The 22304-nt window shown below is 35.2% G+C and overlaps 1 protein-coding gene across 1 annotated transcript in view; it reads left to right on the top strand.

Annotated features, from left to right (window-relative positions):
- Nucleotides 1-21482, top strand: part of RGS22 (regulator of G protein signaling 22) — a 124113-nt gene extending 102631 nt beyond the window's left edge. The window contains exons 22-29 of the mRNA XM_058564475.1: nt 2146-2307; nt 6435-6614; nt 10441-10599; nt 18118-18216; nt 19906-19999; nt 20116-20196; nt 20469-20516; nt 21361-21482. Coding sequence (XP_058420458.1) covers nt 2146-2307; nt 6435-6614; nt 10441-10599; nt 18118-18216; nt 19906-19999; nt 20116-20196; nt 20469-20473 — 780 coding nt within the window. The 3' untranslated portion in view covers nt 20474-20516; nt 21361-21482. The remainder of the gene's footprint in view (nt 1-2145; nt 2308-6434; nt 6615-10440; nt 10600-18117; nt 18217-19905; nt 20000-20115; nt 20197-20468; nt 20517-21360) is intronic.
- The last annotated feature ends 822 nt before the right edge of the window (nt 21483-22304 follow it).

Genomic DNA, 22304 nt, shown 5'->3' with positions numbered 1-22304 from the left:
AATCTTCAGCAAAAAGAGGAGGATTGGCAACGGATATTAGCTCAAGGCTGATCTTCCTCAACCCCCCCAAAAATATATGTATTTTTATTTATTTTGCTTATGATGGGTTTATTGAGACAAGCTGTTCATCCCAGCGTATGGTAGCTTATTTATTATTGAGGGTGAATTACACAAAAAGAATGAGAAGTATGCAGCAGAATCAGCAGGTTACTTATCCTCTTTGTTTAGATTTATGTTTTAGCTTTAAAAGAATTTAAAACCATCCTATCATTTTGGTGATTATTTAAACCACTGTAATATGATACCTTACTAGAAATTGCCTATTTTGCTTATCATAACACATATCATAAACATAGCCTTCTTCATGAGCCTACAAATTTATGTGTATTCATCTTTCTACAGGTCTTGATAGAATGTGAAACTAAACCCAGGTCACCCCCTACAAACTAACAAACAGAGACAAAAGTTTATTTGACTGTTAGAGGAGTGTATTGATCTGTTAGGATGCTCTTTTTCTGCATTTTCCTCTTGAAAGGAAATAAACTGTTCTTATGTTTGTCTTTTGCTATATTTTTTATTGAAATACTAAGTAGAATGGGCTTATATTTCATATTATTGTGCATTATATATTATTTTATTTTCTGTTTAGTTAAATTACAGATTTTAGTTAAATTACTAAGTTTTAGTATCTTAAGATGCAGGTCTTAAAACATTATTTGCTGAGTGGATTTTAAATAAACATCCCAGTCTAATACATAGTTGCTTGTATTTATAGGGCTATAATTTTAATATGGACCATATGGTGAGGGTCTTAACTTTTTGTCCAGAGAACGCGACATGTGCCTCACTAAAATAGTGATAGACATCTACCCGCTTTATCTGGGTTAAAGGCACCACTGTTCTTCTAGACTGCCTGGAGTTGCCTTCACTTTTCAGTTTCCAACTCAGTCATCGTCCTCAAGGCACTTCTCTGTAAAGCTTTTACTCCTCAGGCAGAATTGGTTACGCCTTCTTTAGTGTTCGCATAGCACTTTTTACATAACTCTTTTAAACACTTACATTGATGGTCACGTATGATTTGTTTCAAGAAACTTATTTTATGCATTGTCAGTAATGGATATTTATCGTGTGTTTTGATTGATACTGTAATTCCTAAATTCATCTAAAACATTGCCTTTGGAATGATGCTTCCTTGCATGGTTGTAGGCCAAACTCAGATTTGGGGAACTTCAATAAAATTTGTCCAGTAAAAAAAAAATCTATTCAATAAACTCCCTTTCTTATGTTTTTGAATCTGAGAGGCTAAAGGGGGATGAATATGTGATCTAAAATGATCAAAGTAAAAAACGTAGACATGTTATATTTCAAAATTGTGAAGATATAAAATAAGTAATACCTTTAAGCATTGCTAAAACACCATGGGTCCTTCTGGCTTTTTTGTTTTGTAAAGTGAGTCCTCAGTCAGAGGAAGTTTATTATAAAAAATAATGTATTAATAATTATTTTTTTCTTGTTATTAATTATTAATAACAATTTGTTATTAAAATAATATACAGATACCTCACCTAAAAACATGATTTTTCCTGGATAGAATAAATTTCCTATTTTAATTAATAGGATTAATTTGTAATTTTTTTCTAAAAATTTTGAAAAAATACCTTAAATGTTCAAGTGCTTTTACTTTTTAACAAGCAGGAGAATTATAGGTTAATATATAACATATAACATATATAATATATGTAATTATAAAGTAAATAATAATTTAACAATATATAATCATAACATTATGATTACCTTTTTCTGTTTAAGCACAGAACTCATACTCTGCACTAAAATGTAGTTTTTCACCATATTCCCAAACTGTAGTGACTGTTAACGTTCTTAAACAATGCAGTCATGTGTTCTAAATCATCCAATCATTTCTTTTTCTCTCTACCTCTTAAAAAGATGATATAAAAATGTAAAGGAGACAAAGGGGAGAGGAACAGAGGGGAAAAAAATTGTCAAACTCTGTTGTATCCATGCCATAAATTTCAACAGCCAAAAAGTAAAGGAGGTAGAAGTTGGTAATTTTTAGCCTAATAAATGACGTTGTTATTACTTTTTAGAACACAACTAATTTCCTGTATTCTCTGTTTTGGACAGCCTGTGGAGAGTAAGTGGATATCTTCATCTTGTGAAATCATCGCTTTTCGTAAAGCATTATTGAATCCAGTTACTGCAAGACAATTTCAACGGTTTGTGGCTCTAAAAGGAGATTTATTGGAAAATGGGGTACTCTTTTGGCAAGAAGTACAAAAATATAAGGTATTATATTGGAAGCTGGAGAAAACCACCTCTTTTTGAGAAGGAAATGCATTAACATATCAGATTCTTAACTGTAACTCTATGGACAAGATTTGTATAAGATATTCCAGTTTTGCCATCTTCATACCAATATGTAAATATTGAGATTTTTAGTGTTATATGTTAGATACATTTATCATCAGACAGTGAAGAGTAAGAGTGAGCCCTGAAATGATAGTATTAGGTTTCTCAAGGTATTCACATATATTATGATCTAATGAAAACTTTCCTGAGAAGAGTTTTAACTATATTTTTGCATATCACTTATCTATAAATGTACTATACACATTTTTTCCTCAAGATATCCATATTTAGCACTTTAACCAAGACCTCCTTACAAGAATTCCTCCCAACCATATTTACAGTAATAGTAATCAGAGATAGTGGATTATAGCTAGATAAACCAACAGAGATGAGAGAGGCTTTTTTATTAGAAAGAGTGGCTAAATTCTTAACAAAATATATAAGTGAAAGAACAAGTGGTTAGGTGCAAAAGCAGTTTATTTTCAGGTTTAAGTGTTTAATGGAATCATGTGGAATCTTTGCATTGAAGAGGAGGAAAGGACTTTCTAGGTTGTATAATCTAGACTTAATATAGGAATGTTGTCTAGAAATACCTAAGAGTAGGCATCCAGCCTCTACTTAAATGCTCCCAGGGGTAGCAGGCTCATTTCCTTGCAAGCAGCCTATTTTATCCCATTATAAAAGTGGGGAATGAAAATAAAACTGGAATTAAGGGGATAATGCTTTCAATTGACCTGTAAGTATGAGTTATGCAGTACTAATACTCTGCAGCATTATAGTCTATATAGTTAGTAATTGCTCAATAAAATCTATTTCCAAACTGCCTCTAACACACCATGAAACTGTTTTCTGCCGTTTTCTATCAACAATTTCTGTACTATTCTCAACTTAGAAATTTTCTCAGAAAAAAAATATTTTGAGACAAGTTTTTCAAAATCTGTCACAAGATAAGTAATCTTTAAATTTTTTTTTTTTTTTTTTTGAGAATTAGAAAGGAGGTAGAGTCTGTTTTCCAGGATAGGCAATTATTATGACTGGGCAGAACGATCTTTAAACTAATATGAATATGAGTAAGCCCAACTCTGCTAGAACAAGAAATAATGAGATAAACCTTGCAAAGTAGTATTTAAAAAAAACATAGACTCCTACATAGTCAACCCTTGGTTTTGTGACTGTTTCTCCTTCAAGGCTGCCCTTGGTCTTCATTTAAATATCTTTTCTGTGGTATAGAATGTGGGACATATAATACTAGGTAGCTGTTGAAAGTCATGCTATAGGAATGAATTTATTCATTCAATAAGCATTTATTAAGTATCTATTGTGCCAGCCGTTATGCTAGATTGTTGGAATACAAAGAAGAATACAACGCATTGCCCTCCCTCAGGGAGGGAGACATCCATGAAAACAAATATGAAATAGTGTCGATTATGATCCATGTTCTAACTAGGTATCATTTTGGCACAGAGGAGGGAATGATGCAGGGAGGGTGGTAGGTCAGGGAAGTCTCAGCAGAAGTGATGATACTCGAATTGGGTCTTGAGGAAGCTTGCCAGGTGGAAAGCATTCCACGTGGCAGTCTTACTGAGCTCACTTGCATATGGCTGACTCTTATTAAGTGTTTACTATCTGCCAGATATTGTCTTAATGCTTTTCATGTAATAAGTAGTTTATTCTTCATAAGACTCCTATGAAGTCAAAGCTGTTATTCTCACCATTTTACAGATGAAGAAGCTAAGGCACAGAAAGGTTAAGAAACACCTGATATCATACAGTTAATTAAGTGGTAGAGCTAGACCAAGGCATTCTGTTGCTAAAGCTTGTGCCCTTAACAACTAAGTTATGCTCCCCCCAGCAATGATTGTAGTAATATGCAAAGAGATGGCTACAGGGATCTTAATCAAACATTATTCTGAATTGTGAAAAATTGGCAAGAACTCAGATGTTCAACAATAGGACACTGGTTACTTAATTATGATACATGTATAGATGTATACTCTGCAGTCATTAAAAATTATGCTGTAGGAGAATAATCAATTATGGGAAAAGATATTCATCATATTGATTTTTTAAAACCCACCTACTAGAAAACAGTATGATTTAATCTGACGTGTGTGTGCGCTTGTGTGTGTGTCCACAGAGAAAAGACTGGATGGATATATTCATCCAACAAATACTTATTGAGCACCTACCAAGGGCCAGGCTAAATCCTGAGGATACAACTGTGATCAGAACAGTCTTCCCTGTTAGAGCTGACAGTGTCATGGGAGGGAACAGACACGTGATAGACAGGCAGTGATGGGTGTGGTTGGCGCGGTGGTGGATGCTGCACAGGGTGTAGTGGAAGTACCTAAGATGGCCATCTCTCCTGGACTGAGGGAGTCACAGAAAGCTTACTAGAGAAAAGTATGCTTCAACTGAGACCTTAATAATAGGTAAAAGTTAATTAGGTTAATGGTATAATAGGGCAGAACAATTAGAAAAAAATATCAATTCTAATTCTGTCTAAATTCTATCCCTTCACTGTCAAAATTAAGACTGTATAACTTCACAAATTTGTTTTTATTTCACAAGCCTTATATTCCATAACCATAAACCAGGCTCACAAATAATTATATATGATAATCTCACTAGCAATGACCAAAAAAATACATTTTTGGTAACATAAGAAGCACATGTGGTATATAAATAGGCATTTTCTGAGGGGATGCTAAATTGAGTAAAAGAATGCTAACTGTCTCAATGTAACATTTATATCAAGCTTTTTTCATATATAACTTATGCCAAACTGTATGTAAAGTTTTATATGGTAAGCACTAGAATTTTTCTTTCTTTAATAGTGTCCATGAGACAGTTATTACAATGCCCACCATACACTGAGTACTTAATAAATGTTGGCTCATTTCTGGCCTAGAATTACAAATATCCAAATTTGTTTGCTTTCTAGTAACTGAGAGAACAATGTCTTTGACAGAGAAATGCCATAATTCAAGCTAAGCTACCTCTTTATTTTAAAAAATGACAGCCCTACATCTGTGATATAAAACTGGGTCTTTTTAATGTATGATCACTATTTTTAAAGTTCTTTGGCTATGAAGAGGATAATATAGGGCCGGCCCCGTGGCTTTGTGGTTAAGTGCGCACGCTCCACTACTGGCAGCCCGGGGTCGGATCCTGGGCGCACACCGACGCACCGCTTCTCCGGCCATGCTGAGGCCGCGTCCCACATACAGCAACTAGAAGGATGTGTAACTATAATGTACAATTATCTACTGGGGCTTTGGGGAAAAAAAAAAAGGAGGAGGATTGGCAATAGATGTTAGCTCAGAGCCGGTCTTCCTCAGCAAAAAGAGGAGGATTAGCATGGATGTTAGCTCAGGGCTGATCTTCCTCACAAAAAAAAAAAAAAGAGGATAATATAAAAGGTTAACTGAAAAAAACATAGATACTCAGAGGTACATAATGACACACTTGTCACCACCAGCATTCCTGCTTATGTTGTTAGTCTTTTTGAGCCTGAATCACCTTGGTGTAGCAGAAGTTCTGGTCGGGAAAGCTTTTGCATCCACCTGATAATTGAGTTAGGTGCTTGTTCTCAGTGCTCTCTTAGGACCCTGTGTATATCTCTATCATAGCACTTATTAACTATCTCAGATTGAAGTAACGTGTATTCATGCTTCACCTCCAGGAGAGATTGATTGAGCCTTTAAAGGGTAGGTACTGTGTCTTGGGGCTCAGCTTAGTGTCTGGCATATAGCAGGCACGCAATATAAATTTGTTAAATGAATCAAAGTAGACACTACAGCTGTTCCTTTGCCTAGGAGAAGAGGCAATCAGGATTAAATGAAACCTGTATTTACGTAAGGAATTTGCATCAAAGTCTTAGTTTCCTCAAACCCAAGAAAAACAAAAGCTATAATTTTTTAAGATAGCCTTGATATGTCCTAGTGCCCTCTTGACTTGAAGTTACAATGTATATATTAACTGAAAGATGTAAGGACACAATTCTGTAAAGTGTTCTAGTAATGCATTAATCATGTATTGTTCTCTCTTTCCTCCTTGTTCAGGACTTGTGCCATTCTCATTGTGACGAGTCCATCGTCCACAAGAAGATCATGACTATTATCAACTGCTTTATTAATTCTAGTATACCACCAGCTTTACAAATTGACATTCCATTAGAACAAGCACAGAAGATTATTGAACACAGGAAGGAGTTAGGACCATATGTATTTAGAGAGGCACAGGTAAGAGATCAGGGCATGTTGAGCATATTTTAAAATAGATTGACAATCTAGATATTCTTTTAAAGCTTTTGCATTATTCATATTTGGCAAGGTTCCAATCCTCCTAATACTAGGATTTATTCTATTTAATTAAAAAAATCTTTGCATATGCCACAGAACATAAGAAACTAGTAACTTACTATTTCATTGATGATAATGTACAGCAAATACAATTATTTAAATACTGTACTTTGACTTCCATGGTTATCATTTTTGTTTCTAACTTATAAAATTCCAGCTAATTCCTTGTTCCTTTCCCACCATTCATATTTCCTTTTAAAATATCTGCTAACACAAAAATGTGTAAAATATGTGCATCCCAAGCTTTGTGTATTTTTAGAGATTGGAATATTCACATAGCTTATAAAATAAGTGAGAGGAGATTTAAGTACCCAACCAACATAAAGTACACAAGCTCATGAAAGGAAAATCATGCCTGTTAACCTGCTCAAGTTACTTCTTTTTAAGATAAATAATAGAAAACAGTGATTTGGTGAACATAATTTATTTGCATTTTGAAAAGCCTTTTAGTGATTGTTGTCCCTGAAAAATGATTAAGAAAAATAAATTATAATACGGGTAGTAGAGAAGGCCATGTCATGGTTTAAGTGATATAAAACAGAGATTGAGGGTATAATTGCTCTTGAGCATGGAAAAAGGCCATTATTCCTTAACATTCATTTGTGAGCCAGCTGTATTCTTAGTCTTCTAAGGAACTGAAAGTGGACTCACAATCCAAATTATGCGTTAAAATAGGCAAAAATATAGAGGAATGATTGAGGATGTGCTAGAGAGATATAGAGAAAACATGGTGCCAGAACTGTAGCATCTGTTAATAGAAAGATCTTAGAAATCACTTAGCCTAGGTCTCCTGATAACCAGGCCAGGGCTTGCCCACCTAGATCAAAGACTGAGTCTGACAGTGAATGTCTGGAGATACTTAACGTTGGTTGGTTCCGGCACACTCTCCAGGGATTGCAGCCAGTGAACTTTATTAAAGTCCTCTAGTTTATGCCTTCTATCTGATTTCATAAAACGGAGTCCTAGACCTATCTTAAATCTGGACTTTGAAGCATCTGAAAATAAGAGAATCTTGATTCAGGGGCCTCATTCCACCAAATCAACTATTCCTCCTCTGTTTCCTAAGGAAGCTCAGAGGATGGCATCACCTCCTGCCCAGGTATAAGCTGGAGATCTGGTTGCCATCTTCTTGTGTTCCCTCGCCTTCATTCCCTTATCCCCATATCTTCAGTCCCTAGAATGTATCTGTCTCCTTGTTATCTGTCATTCTATCTACTTTTCTCCAACTCCATGCACTACCTCAGTTCGCATCTGCAACATCTCATATTGATTGCCAAAACTCCCTGCCTCTGGGCTCTCTCCAAACCATTTAACTCACTGCAGACAGAGCCATCTTTTTAAAAATGTCTGTCTGATCATGTCACTTCTCTGCTTTGAGTTTCAATTGCTCCCCATTGTCCTCAGAATGAAGACCATACTCCTACATATCCCTCCAGCCACATCTCTTACCACTCCCTGCCATCTCTCTCCCCGTCTTACTGAAATATATACTTCCATAAAGGGGCCTTATTTTCTTCCCTCCTGAGCTTTTTGCAGTATCATCTTCTCTCCCTTTTGTTTCTACAGTATCCTATATTTGTCCCTGTCAGAACACTTATCACACCAAATTGAAAATCACTATTCCCATGCCTGACTTTCTCATTAGACTGTAAAGTCTTTGAGGCCAGGGAATATTTCTTCCTTATCTTTGTGGCCTGAATGCCTGGCACAGAATAGACACTCAGTAACATTTTTGAACACATTAATGAATGATGTGAGAAGAGTTCTATCGTGACAGAAAGGAGTGAGATCAAATTGGAAATGAGAGTAAAGTTGAGTGAAAGGGCTAAAGTGAATAACAAGCTGTTGCCTATTCTAGTGTTGTTATCAGTATAGCCTTTGCCTATCCCTCACCTGAACCCCTAATAGCTTGAAAGTTTTCATCATTCTGCCAAATTTTCACTGGCTCTTTTTACTCATACTAAAGCCACTGCCCATCTGCTGACAGTGAGCAAAGTAGCTCTATATTTATCATAACATTTTCTTACCCACAGTTTGGTTATCCTTTAAGGTTCTGGACATACAAGGTAATTTTCATGAATAACACATATGTTATTAACCTAAGATCTTAATTGCAACTTTTAGGAATAGAGCAATTTTATGTCTGCCGTTGAAAACTTGTATCCCAATTGGGACTTGGAAATAAATATATTTGAGAGCTGAGAATGACTAAGATTTTAGAGAGATAACTGAGACATAGGGTCAGTAGTTGGTAAGTAGAGGAAGAGGAGAAGTATTTAAGTTTAAGAAGTTCATATAAAGACTACCGTGATCCCTTAACATTGAAATAGGAGATTACTTAATTAAATGCATGGCGGGGAAATGTAAATGAAATTTTTTTAAAGCCTGCATTTCATCAAATAAAGTATCTCTAGTTTTTGTGTTCACAAGAAGAGGCTATAGAATTCAATGAGAATATTGTATTTTAAACAGAGTAAATAATTTTAGAATTGCTGATAATATTGATGTACAGAAAAGAGGAGTAATGAAATATACCATTTCAGGACTCTTGTTGATCACTGCAGCATTTACTTTTTTTTTTTTTTTTTTGGTGAGGAAGATTAGCCCTAAGCTAACATCTGTTACCAATCTTACCCTTTTTTTTTGCTTGCGGAAGGTTTGCCCTGAGGTAACATGTGCCAGTCTTCCTCTATTTTGTATGTGGGATGCCACCACAGCATGGCTTGACAAGTGGTGTAGATCCGTGTCTGAGATCTGAACCCACGAACCCAGGCCACCGAAGCGGAGCACACCAGACTTAACCACTACACCACAGGGCCAGCCCTTGCAGCATTTACTTTTTAAAAATTCCTCTTTTCCCCTGAAGACTTGGCTTAGAGCCTAATGGGATGGTTCATTTTTCTCCAGGGCATTAGGTAAACGCCATTTCTAGGAACAAGATGTTGAACTTAATCTGATGTAGCAAGTCCTACCTTCTTGGAAGTAATGTATGCCTCTGAAACTAATGGAAAAATTTGGCAGGAAAAATTTGGCATGAGAATTTGAGCAACAAGTCTTATCTCTGTAAATATCACAATTAATCACTTAATGTAGAGTGTCCTCATAGAAAGCATTTGTCCAGGATACCACTCTGCTTTTTAAATGTTACTTTTCTTGCTCTCACATAAAAGAGAGATTATATCATTTAAAAGTTACTCAAGATTTATTCTTAGATCTGCAGCTTTGTTTAAGAGCTTTTCCAGAGGCAAAATGGTATTTCCTTTCTCTAAAAGAAAGAAAAGAGGGGGTGGAGAGGAGTTCCCCTTGATGAACAGAATATTTGGAATACTTGCATAAAACAGCAGAATGTGTGGCGGATCAACTAGTGTACGTTTTTAAAGAAAATATAAATTTATTATTTAAAAAGACCTAATGGATTTTTATTAATACAATCAATTGGTTAGGGAAACATAAAGAATAAAGTGACTTTTAAGTGTGTCTAAGTGTATTTTTTTAAAAAGAAAGACTTCTCATTGGTAGTAAAAAAACATTGATCATAAGCATGTGCTGAGCTAAACTATACCAAGATGTCTGGAGACAATAAGTTGGAGGAAACATGCTGTATATTAAAGGTAGAATAGTTAATCCATTATTATGGTGAATTAGAGTTTAAATCGGTACATTTGTATAAAATTGTAATCTAAGACATACTTTGTTTTTTACACAGATAACAATTTTTGGTGTTCTGTTTAAATTTTGGCCTCAGTTTTGTGAGTTTAGGAAGAACTTAACTGATGAAAAAATTATGAGTGTTTTGGAGAGAAGACAAGAATATAATAAGCAGAAAAAAAAATTGGCAGTCACAGAAGACGAAAAATTTGCAAAGGTGAGACAAGACTCATTTTGGGTTTAATCAGACTTTTGAAAGGTATGTGATATGTGTGAATTTATAGAAGAACTTGGGCTGAGGAAAAATACAGAGAAGTTTTAGAATACGGATTTTAGTGGCTTTTAAGCCTTCAGTCAGAGGTTTCAGATTTGGTTTTAAATTCCTCAGAATGTCATCTCTTCTATGTGAAAGCTTCCTTGACCCTACGAGGCAACACAATCAGCTTGTATCCACTGTAGTAACATTCCTGCCTCTGTTGGAGTATGCTTTATATTGCCTTGTGAATAAGTTTTTGCATCTGTCACCTTTACTGGACTGAAATCCTCCAGGAGAGTATCTGTCTTATTCATCTGTGTCTCATAAGCACATACACCAGTGTCTCGCACATGCTCAATTATTAAACGTTGTTTACTGACTAAATCAGGAATGAGTGAATGAAAAAATATTATGTACTGGGGGCAGCATTTTCAGTATTACAATTACAAAATGATACATTGACTGTAAAATTTGTAAATATGAATCATAAATTGCCCAGCCTGCCTATTTGTTATTCTGTCCATTTATTCATCCATTCATCTGTCTCTCTTTATATTTGTCTATTTTCTTTGAATTGAAAAGGGATAATTGTTCCCAAGTCATGTATTTTATTTATTAATAAGTTTATACCTATTCTATTTTTTATTTTTTATTTTATTTTATTTTTTTTGTGAGGAAGATCAGCCCTGAGCTAACATCCATGCCATTCCTCCTCTTTTTGCTGAGGAAGACTGGCCCTGGGCTAACATCTGTGCCTATCTTCCTCCACTTTATATGGGACACCACCACAGCATGGCCTGACAAGTGCTACGCCACGGAGCCAGCCCTCTATTTTTTAAAAGAAATTTAAAATATATCAAAATATACAAAAGTAATGTAATAAACACTCATATTTGCACAGGTCAGAATAAATACTGTTAACATTTTCCCTCGTTTGCTTTTTTTTCCCTTAAGAAATAAAATATTGCAGAAAGAAGAAACTCGCTTAACCCCAGCCTAAGTTCTATTACTCTCCCCACCCCCAAGAACAACCGTGAAGTTTGGGATATATTCTGCTAGCTCTTTTTCAACATACTGTTTTATACATGTATGTGGATTCATAAATAATACAGAGGACTATTTTGTATATATTTTAACTTACGTAAATGGTACCATATTGTATTAGTCTGCTTGGGCTATCATAACAAAACACCACAGACTGGGTGGCTTAAACAACAGAATTTATTTTCTCACTGTTCTGGCGGCTAGAAGTCCCAGATCAAGGTGCCAGCTGATTTAGCTCCTGATGAGAGCTCGCTTTCTGGCTTGTGTATGGCCACCTTCTGGCTGTCTCCTCGCAAGGTGGGGAGAGAAAGAGATCTCTCTTCTCTCCTTCTTCTTATAAGGCCGCAGTCCCTTCAGATTAGGGCTCCACCCTTATGACCTCATTTAACCTTAATTACCTCTTAAGGACCCTATCTTCAGATACAGTCACACTGGAAGTTACGGGTTCAACTGTGAATTTGGGTGGGGGACATAATTCAGTCCATAGCACATATTGTGCAATATGTGTTTCTACACCTTGCTTTTTAAACTGAACTTTATGTCTTTTAATTCTGCCCATGCTGTATACTTAGATCTAGTTTATTCAGTTTAATTGCTGCATACTATTCCATCACATGAATAAATATACTATTTTTATTTAACTATTTCTCTATTGTTGGATGTTTGTTTTCAGTTTTCACCTTTACAAATAGCACTGCAGACAATATTCCTGTAAATGTCTCCATATTCACATGTATAAAAATTTTTTTGGAATTGCTGAGTAATAGAGTATGTGTGTTTTTAGTAGAGTAGGTGCTACCATTTTGTTTTCCCTGTGAATATGTCAGTTTATGTTCCTACCAGCAGTATATGAGAACACTACTTTGCCCCATTTGGTAGTCCCCATCTGGTATGTTTAGACTTTGAAATTTTTGCCAATCTGATGATGACAAATAGTATGGCATCATTCTAATGCATTTATTTACATTTTCCTAATTATTAGTGAGGTGGAGCAACTTTTCACGTGTTAACTGACTATTCATATATTTTGATCAGGATGGTAAAGAACCTACACATCAGTTTGGGGAGAATTGACATCACAACAACATTGTATCTTCCAATCCATGAACACAGTATATCTCTATGTAGTTCTTCTTTAATTTCTCTCAGCGATGATTTGTAGTTTTCAATGACAGATCTTGAATGTATTTTGTGAAATTTATTCCAAAATAGTTCATATTCAAAATAATGCTATTGCTGTTATATTTTTTAAATTTCAAATTACAAGTGATTTTTTGGAAAAATTTTTATTTTGAAATAATTAACAATGACAGAAAGTTGCAAAGATAGTAGAGAACTCCTATCTACCCTTCCACTCAGTTTCCCCCAATGGCTACATCTTACCTTAACTGTACTACAGTAGTAAAATCAGAAAAATGACATTGGTACAAGGTGTGTGTATAGTTCTATGCCATTTTATCACGTGTAGATTCAAGTAACAAACACTGCATTCAAAATATACCACAAAGGGCCGGCCCCGTGGCTTAGTGGTTAAGTGCACACGCTCCGCTGCTGGCGGCCCGGGTTCGGATCCCGGGCGTGCACGGACGCACCGCTTCTCCGGCCATGCTGAGGCCGCATCCCACATACAGCAACTAGAAGGATGTGCAGCTATGACATACAACTATCTACTGGGGCTTTGGGGGGAAAAATAAATAAATAAATAAAATCTTTAAAAAAAAAAAAATATATATATATATATATATATACCACAAAGATCTCCCTAGTGACCATGAGTTATATCCACTCCCCCACCCTTTATTCCTAATGTCTGGCAACCACAAATCTGTTCCCATTTCTATAATTTTGTCATTTTCAGAATGTTATATAAATGGAATCATACAGTTTGTGATTTTTTGAGATTGGCTTTTTCCACTCAACATAAATGCCCTTGGGGTCCATCCAAGTTGTTTTGTATATCCATAGCGTGTCCTCTTTTTTGCTGAGTAGTGTTCCATGGTGCTTTTATACTATACTTTAACCATTCACTCATTAAAGAACATTTGATTGTTTCCTGTTTTGGGCTATTACAATAAATAATACAATTATGTGTTGTTTAACAGCAGGGATATGTTCTGAGAAATGCGTCGTTAGGCAGTTTCATTATTGTGCAAACATCATAGAGTGTACTTACACAAACCTGGATATACCTAGTAGGTATAGCCTACTACACACCTAGGCTATATAGTACTAATCTTATGGGACCACCGTCGTATGTGAGGTCTGTTGTTGACTGAAATGTCGTTGTTTGGCGCATGACTCTATAGTCACTCCTGCTTTCTTATTCTTTTTTTTGGTTTGAGTACTTTTATTTAATAACAGCTTTATTGAAATTTAATTCACATACCATAAAATTCACACTTCTAAAGTGTACAATTTTGTGATTTTAGTGTAGTCACAGAGTTGTGCAGCCATCACTACTACTTAATTTTAGCAGTCCCTCCCTATTCCTCCCTCCCCCCAGCCCCTGGTAGCCACTAATCTACTAATCTACTTTCTATATCTGGACATTTCATATAAATGAAATTATACAATATATGGCCTTTTGTGACTGGCTTCTTTCACTTAGCAGAATATTTTCAAGGTCCATCCATGTTGTAGCATTTATCAGTACTTCATTCTTTTTATGGCCAAATAATATTCCACTATGTGTGCATTTTGTTTATCCATTCATCAGTTGGTGTACATTTGAGCTGTGGACATTCTTGTACAACTTCATGTGTGGATATGTTTTCATTTTTCTTGGGACCTAGAAGTTAAATTGTTGGCTCATATGGTAACTGTATGTTTAACCTTTTGAGCAACTGCTAAACTTCTCCAAAGATGCAGAGCTAGCTTTCTCTCTTTTGATGTTTGCAAAGTATATCTTTTTCCATTCCTTTACTTTACTACCTGTATCATTATATTTGAATTAAGCATATAGTTGGGTCATGGTTTCTTGTTGTTTTTTTATTTAAATATACTCTGTCAATCCCTGTCTGTTAATTGGTGTATTTAGTCTATTTATCTTTAATATAATTATATTGATATGTTGGTTTCTAAGTCTGTCATTTTAGTTTTTGTTTTGTTTGTTCCCATTATTTTTCATTTTTTTCTCTTTCCTTTGTCTTGCATTCCTGTGGATTACTTGAACATTTCTTAGAATTTTGGTATATCTTTGTTTAGATGTTGTAGTGGTTACTTTAGATATTACATTATACATACATAACTTAGCACAGTCTATTGGTGTTGACATTTTACCGGTCTAAGTAGAGTATAGAAACTACCACCTTTTAAGTCCCTTTCTTCTCACCTGTTTATAATTATCTTAAATATTTCCTCAACATACATTGAGAACCACATCAGACAATTTTATAATTTTTGCTCTAACCATCAAACATAAATAGGAAACTCAAGGGGAGAAGAAAAGTCTATTATATTTACCCATACTTTTGCTCTTTCCATTTTTCTTCCTTCCTGATGTTCTAAGATTTTTTATTTTGTCCTTTCTTTTCTCTGTAATAAGGTATTGTTTCTCACTTACTGCTCTCAAGATTTTTTCTCTGTCTTTAGTTTTCAGAATTTTTATTATGATGCGTTTTGTGTGGATTTATTTGGGCTTATTCTGTTTAAGGATTGCTCAGGTTCTTGAGACTGTAGGTTTATGTCTTTTTCCAATTATCAGGGGGGATTTATAAACATATTACATATGTGTGTGTATATATCTGTATATATACACTTTCTTTCTGATCCATATATATGATTTATACACACACTAATGTGGCTTAAATAGCTTCTCAATAGAGCTTTCCATCCCAATCCTTTTTCTTCCTTCTTTTACCGTACTTTTATTGATAATCTACTACATAGAGGTTTATTGATCATCCACTAGATACTGATCCATACTACATATGCCAGGGATATGGATATAATTTACATATAAGGCAGATAGACACACATATACACTTAACTGCAAATGATATAAACAAAAAAAACTGAAATCACAGAAAACGAGCAATTAATTGTTTTGGGGGGAGGAAAAGGACCTTACAGAAAAGGTAAACTTGAGTTAGTCTTAAAAAGTAGGATTTTAGCAAATGGTTCTAAATATATATTTATTGAATAAAGTAATATAGAAGTGAGGAGGATATAAAGAAGATCTCTTACTGTACCCTAAACTCTGAGGAAAAACTTCACAGCTTTCTAAGTGTAGTCCGAAGTAGTCTTCGTTTGCTTAGATATATGGTACACATATTGTCTGAAACAAAAGTTGGGACATATGGTGTGATGAGAGTAGAGAAAATCTTAAATTGCTATTTCTCCAGAAAATTCAGGATGTATATTTATATCATCTGTATTATAGTTTGGTTATGGAAATGCAAATGTCCTTAATTGATCTCTTTATCTGTTCCTATCTTTTAACTGGTAACTACTAACAGGGTTAGATACAAAGTGAAAAGCAACCCTTTTGTAGGGTGAATGATCCTAAAGAAAAAAAAGGAATTCTAGCCAACAAATTGGATAACCTAGAAGAAATGGATAAATTCTTAGAATCATACAACCACTCAAAACTGAATCAAGGAGAAATAGAGAATCTGAATAGACCAATCACAAGTAAAGAGATTGAAATAGTAATCAAAAACATCCCCAAAACAAAAGTCCAGGACCAGATGGCTTCTCTGGTGAATTATACCAAACATTCAAAGAAGATTTAATACCTATCCTTCTCAAACTATTCCAAAATATTGAAGAAGATGAGATGCTTCCTAACTCATTCTATGAGGCCAATGTTACCCTGATACCAAAACCAGACAAGGACAACACAAAAAAGGAAAATTACAGGTCAATATTGCTGATGAACATAGATGCAAAAATCCTCAACAAAATATTAGCAACTCAAATACAACAACACATTAAAAGGATCATACACCACGATAAGGTGGGATTTATTCCAAGGATGCAGGAATTGTTCAACATCTGTAAATCCATCAATATGATATACCACGGTAACAAAATAAGTAATAAAAATCATGTGATCATCTCAATAGATGCAGAGAAAGCATTTGACAAGATCCAACATCCGTTTATGACAAAAACTCTCAGTAAAATGGGTATAGAAGGAAAGTACCTCAACTTGAAGTTTGTGTGTATTAACAGACAATTCACAAAAGAAATACAAAGGATTAAAAGCATTAAAAGATGTTTAACTTCCTTTCTAACCAAAGACATGCAAAAGGGCAAGGAGGAAAATATCCAGTGTTGGTTAAGGGTATGAGCCTACAAACTCATATGTTACTGGAGAAAGTGTAAAATGGTCATATATTGTTTAAAATATTCATTCTTTTTGTGTGTGTGTGTGAGGAAGATCAGCCCTGAGCTCACATCCATGCCAATCCTCCTCTTTTTACTGATGAAGACTGGCCCTGGGCTAACATCTGTGCCCATCTTCCTCCACTTTATATGGGACGCCGCCACAGCACGGCCTGACAAGCGGTGCAGTGGTGCGCGCCTGGGATCCGTACGCGGGCCACCAGCAGCGGAGCGCGCACACTTAACCGCTACGCTGTGGGGCCGGCTCAGTATTACTTCTTTTTAATCCAGCAAATATACTTCTAGAAATTTATTTTAAAGGAGAGAATTTGAGAAATGCACAAAGATGTATGTACACAACATCACTTATAATAGTAAAATATGAAAAATGCCCTAAGTTTCTAATAGCAGGCATTATCTATGGTCATCCCTTTACTAGAATATTATTCATCTGTTGAAATGATGATATAGTTTATTCTTTTATCAGTCAACAAATATTTGAGTGCATAAGATCATTCATCCATTGAAAATATGATGTATTTTATTCATTTAATCATCCAACAAATATGCGCGTTGTATCCTCTGTGTTCTACAGTAGGCATACGTGGTGAATGATACAAAGGCCCTGCCCTTTACATTCCCGTTCTACTTTTATTCACATGGAAACATTTTTTACAACATTTTGTATGAAAAATCAGATTTTAAAAAGAGCACATATACTGTGATTCATTTGAATGAAATTTATGCAATAAAATATAAATATTAAAATTATAGATTATATCTATGCATTTCCCTAGTGAGAAATTGGGATGGATGCTCATGAAAATGTTTGTAGTGGTTTTTCTTGGATGCTAGAATTTGGGGGTGATTTTTACAGTCAACTTCATAATTTCTATCATTTATTTTTTAATATTTTCATAATAATATGAAATAAAATTAAAGATTTAACAGATTATATCACATTAATGATATTGACTTGATGAAACCTCAGGTGTAATGCTCAGCACAAAATACTTTTTCATATGATGGTATGACTCCTTAACTGTATGTTTATATTAATATAGCATTATCCCTTTTTTGGAATAATTTAATTTAATATAATTACAGGATGGGATCAAACAATCTGCAAGTACTTCAGGGTCTGCTGTCAAAACCTCTGCTTTAGTTAGTGACCCAGTTTTAGGCCTACAAGCATACAGCCCACAGGTAAGCAGGAAAGGTGTCACAGATCGCACTTCTATAGAGCATTGGGTAGTAGAATGCAGTAACTCAGTCATTTGACGTTAGCAGAGGAGTGTTTGAAAATGAAGCTAAAATTACAATAGTAGGAGAGATTGGAAGAGAACTTCCTTGAGCCTTCGGAGAACATTAAAATTTCAGCTGATCTTGGACAATATAATCAAGGAAAATAATTCTTGAGACATATGAAGAAGATTTAAGTGGCAGAACTTGAAATGGCTATGTTATTGGAAAAGAGAGAATAAGTCAGATATAGAACAAGATACAATACATATAGGTTGATATGTTCTTGGGTTAAGAGAAGAAAGTCAAATGCTTAGTCTCAGTTTTTTAATTCTTTGAAGTGGTCATAAAATTGGCCAGTACATGACCATCAACTAATATATTTACAATTTTTATGTTTATATTTACATTTATAATTGTACATTAATATCACTTCCCTGAAATTTCATCAGTTTAATTTATGTCCCTTTTTAATGACTTGTATTGAAAGTGTTTGTATCTTAGGATAATACTAGCTCAAGAAACAATTTTTTGATATTTAGGAATGGCAAATCAGTTCAGCTACCCAGCTAAGATAACTGATTGACTATGAAGCTATTATTGAGAGAAGTGAAATGTCCAATTTTGTGGAATCATACATTGAAAAAGATATATCTAAAAGTGTATGATAGTTAGTAGTGCCATTTGGAAGTACATTCATTAGCAAATGACTAGCATTAAATTTCAAAAACATGGTATAAAAATAAAAGGGGAAAGGTGGAACTAGAGACACTAGGCTTTTAATTTTTACACTGTCTATTACAAGTCAATATTACCTTGAAGTGGGGAAAAAAATCACTTAATCTCCTTTGAGCCTGTTTCCTTCTCTCTCAAAAAGAGAAAGAAAGGGATGATGATGATGATGATGATAATGATGATGATGTTGATGATTTCCTGTCATATATCTCAAGATTTTTGTAAGAAACTCAAAAGCTTTAGGAAACAAAAGGAATTTTATAAATATAAATTATTATTATTGCTGCTGTTGTTGCTATTTAAGATATACATGTTGAATTACTCTAGCTTTTGGTAAAATAATAATACACTGCCATTTTGTAAGTGTGGATGTTCTGTATATGCATTTGTTTCACATAGATTTTGCACATTGAAGAATTGTAATGAATCCAAATGTAAAACTACCCCCCAAAAACTTGGATCTTTCCTAAGCACCAAAATGCATAATCAAACTAAATATATAAAGGTGATTGAATAGCTGTCAAGAAATCTATAAAGCTTTTGCGACATTAATTCACTGAGAAATAGTGCATCATCCTCCTCACATCCCTACCCACCTACTCCCCAACCTGGGGCCAGGGAATTAAAAACTTTAGGTTAAGGCTACGGGAAAAAGTACCTTTACTTCATCATAAATCTTCTTATTAAAACGGAGTAAGGTAGATTGATAACAATTTGTGGTACCCAGTTAAAAGGTTAAATGGGTTACTTCCGTTTGTGAAAATTCTTATAATTATAAATTTATGATATGTGCACATTTCTTTATATGTGTTATATTTCAATAAGTTTAAATGAAGGGGCTTATCTAAGCCATCTTACCTTCAGTTTATTTCCTGCAGCAAATATTTTCAAAATTAACTGTGAAAATTGTCTTTCTAGCCAACTTGGTGCTACTCAAAGTACATAGAAGCCTTAGAACAAGAAAGGATTCTTCTTAAAATTCAAGAAGAAATGGAAAAAAAGTTGTATGCAGGTAGTTTTGCTTTTTGTTTACAGGGTTGCTTTGTTATCTTCTGTCATACATTAATTTTAGAGGACTGTGCCGATGATTACTTCACTGTTTTCCTTATTTCTCTTATCTTTGTGCAGCCACACCATCTTTTACAAATTTTAAGTCTACTGCTTCAGCTATGTCTTTGAAAAAGTCTGTATCTTCCTACAACATCCAGAGTGAGTTTCCGTGACAGCCTATCTTCAGTTCTTTTTTCCTTATTGTTACAGTTCTGCCTCTCACCTGGCCATCCAGAATATACAGGCCAGGGAGAGATGAGGACTGCCTCACTCTCAACTGCCCTGACCCCCAAATTAGGAGAATTTCAGTGTGCGGGGGGTGTGTGGGTGTGGGTGTGGGTGTGTGTGGCCTGTTTCTCTCTTTCTGTTTTTTCTCCTCTGCTGAGGAGGAAAGACTGAGACATGTATCTAACACTTCATCCCCTTTCCAGAGTGACAGCTCTAGTGTGAGCATGTACCCTGTTGCTGATAGGTGCAAGGTAAGTCATAGACTGAAAGTTGATCATACCGTCTATGTCCCTCTAGCACACACACTCATGCACATGCACACTCACACATGCACACACTCAAAACACATGCACACACACACATACACACCCAACTAACAAACTAATGGGTAGGAGCCTCTTGCCTCCCTTCTGAATGGCACAGTCTCCTGAAAAGGAAGGCCTCTGGGGAATGATCATTTATTGCTTCTATTTATTCCTTATCTGTTCTTGTCTTCCACAAAGAACATGTATGGAAGAATGCGCTTGAGCTCAGTCCCAAGTTTTCCCAAGTGGAGATTTCCAAGCTCCATTTTCCCAAGTTGGGAATATAAGAAGGAACTGAAAATCAAGCTGGGGTCCTTCTCTCATACCGACACTGATGTGATTATACAGTTTTGATTGGACACTAATGTTAGAGTTTAACAGTGCCCCTACTAAGGAGTAGGAGAGAATAATGTGTATAATAGAATAAGAGAGTAGGGTATGTGTAACCCATTGACCCAATACTTGAAGAACTCAGTAAAAGCCCCCTTTCTCTTATCTTGTCTTGCAGCTTAGCTTTTTGTTTCTCACAATCTTTAGGTTTCTGGTTCTTGGGTGGGTGTGATGAAAAAGAAATCATCTTTTTTCTCTTCTGGTTGATCCTGGCCACTGCTCCCTTCTGCCAGTTCCCCCACCCCTTAGACCAACCTGACCACAACCCCAGCATTTAGGGTTTGCTGACACATCTGTTAACGTTTTTAATCCTTATTACAAACGTGTAAGTTTTTTGTTGTTTTGTATTTATATTTTCTATAGCTGCTTATGTTTTCAGCCATTTATTTTTCTTTTGCAGAAATTCTTTAAACCAAATTTAACTGTCATGGAAGCTCAAGTGATTTTTTGATGATCTGCATTAGAGCACGTCTACCATCTAAATAAAGTTTGGTTTGTTTTAATCCCACAGTTTTAAAATTACAGCTGTTCTGTACACATGACACACAAGACTATAAAATTTTAAAAAACTTATTTAGAATAAAATGACTTCTATCTAGGTTAGAAGAATCAAAATGTTTTGCTTATCACAGACCTTAAAGAAGTATAATGTTATGCTCCTCAAGTAATCTTTCAACAAATATTCCTTGAGCATTTACTATATTTGACTACCAGATATATTAAACAGGTAGTTAGGGGACTAATATTCCTAGCAATAAATTGACCCAAAACGTAACAGGAAGAGCCTTCGCCACCCCATCCCTATCCTCAACTCTAAAGGAGCCATATAGTAAAGCAGTGGTTCTCAAACTTTAGTGGGCATAAGACTCACTTGTGACATTTGCCAGCAATGCAGATTCCCGGGGCCACTCTCTGAGAGTCTGATTCTTGAGCAGTCGTTCTTGAGCAGGACCCGGAATCTCCCTCTTAACAGACATCCTAGGTGATTCTGATGCAGGTGTTCCACAGACCACTCTTTGTGATAAACTGTTAGGGTAGCAAGAGAAGAGATTTAAAAGGTAAAAGCCCTCTTATTAACTGGAGTTATACTTGCAGCAGAGAGAACCCAGACATATACCCACCTATCCGCTTCCCTGGAGGGGCGGGGGAAAGGAGAGTGTGTAAGAAATGATGTGGGAGGATGAACCTTCACCATCTGTAGACCTCAGGACTCAGAAGCTTGAAGGACCGTGATCTGGATTACTGGATTGGAGGCATTGGACTTCAATTCTAGTGTAATCCCAGAAAATATTTTCAAAGTAGAAACTGCCATTCCTAATTCTCTAAAGAGTGAGATGTTTTAAA

Source organism: Diceros bicornis, chromosome 21, assembly GCF_020826845.1.
Source record: "Diceros bicornis minor isolate mBicDic1 chromosome 21, mDicBic1.mat.cur, whole genome shotgun sequence".
In the NCBI taxonomy this organism is placed as follows: Eukaryota; Metazoa; Chordata; class Mammalia; order Perissodactyla; family Rhinocerotidae; genus Diceros; species Diceros bicornis.
The sequence above is the reverse complement of the archived record's forward strand: the minus strand, read 5'-3'. Positions and strand labels throughout refer to the sequence as shown.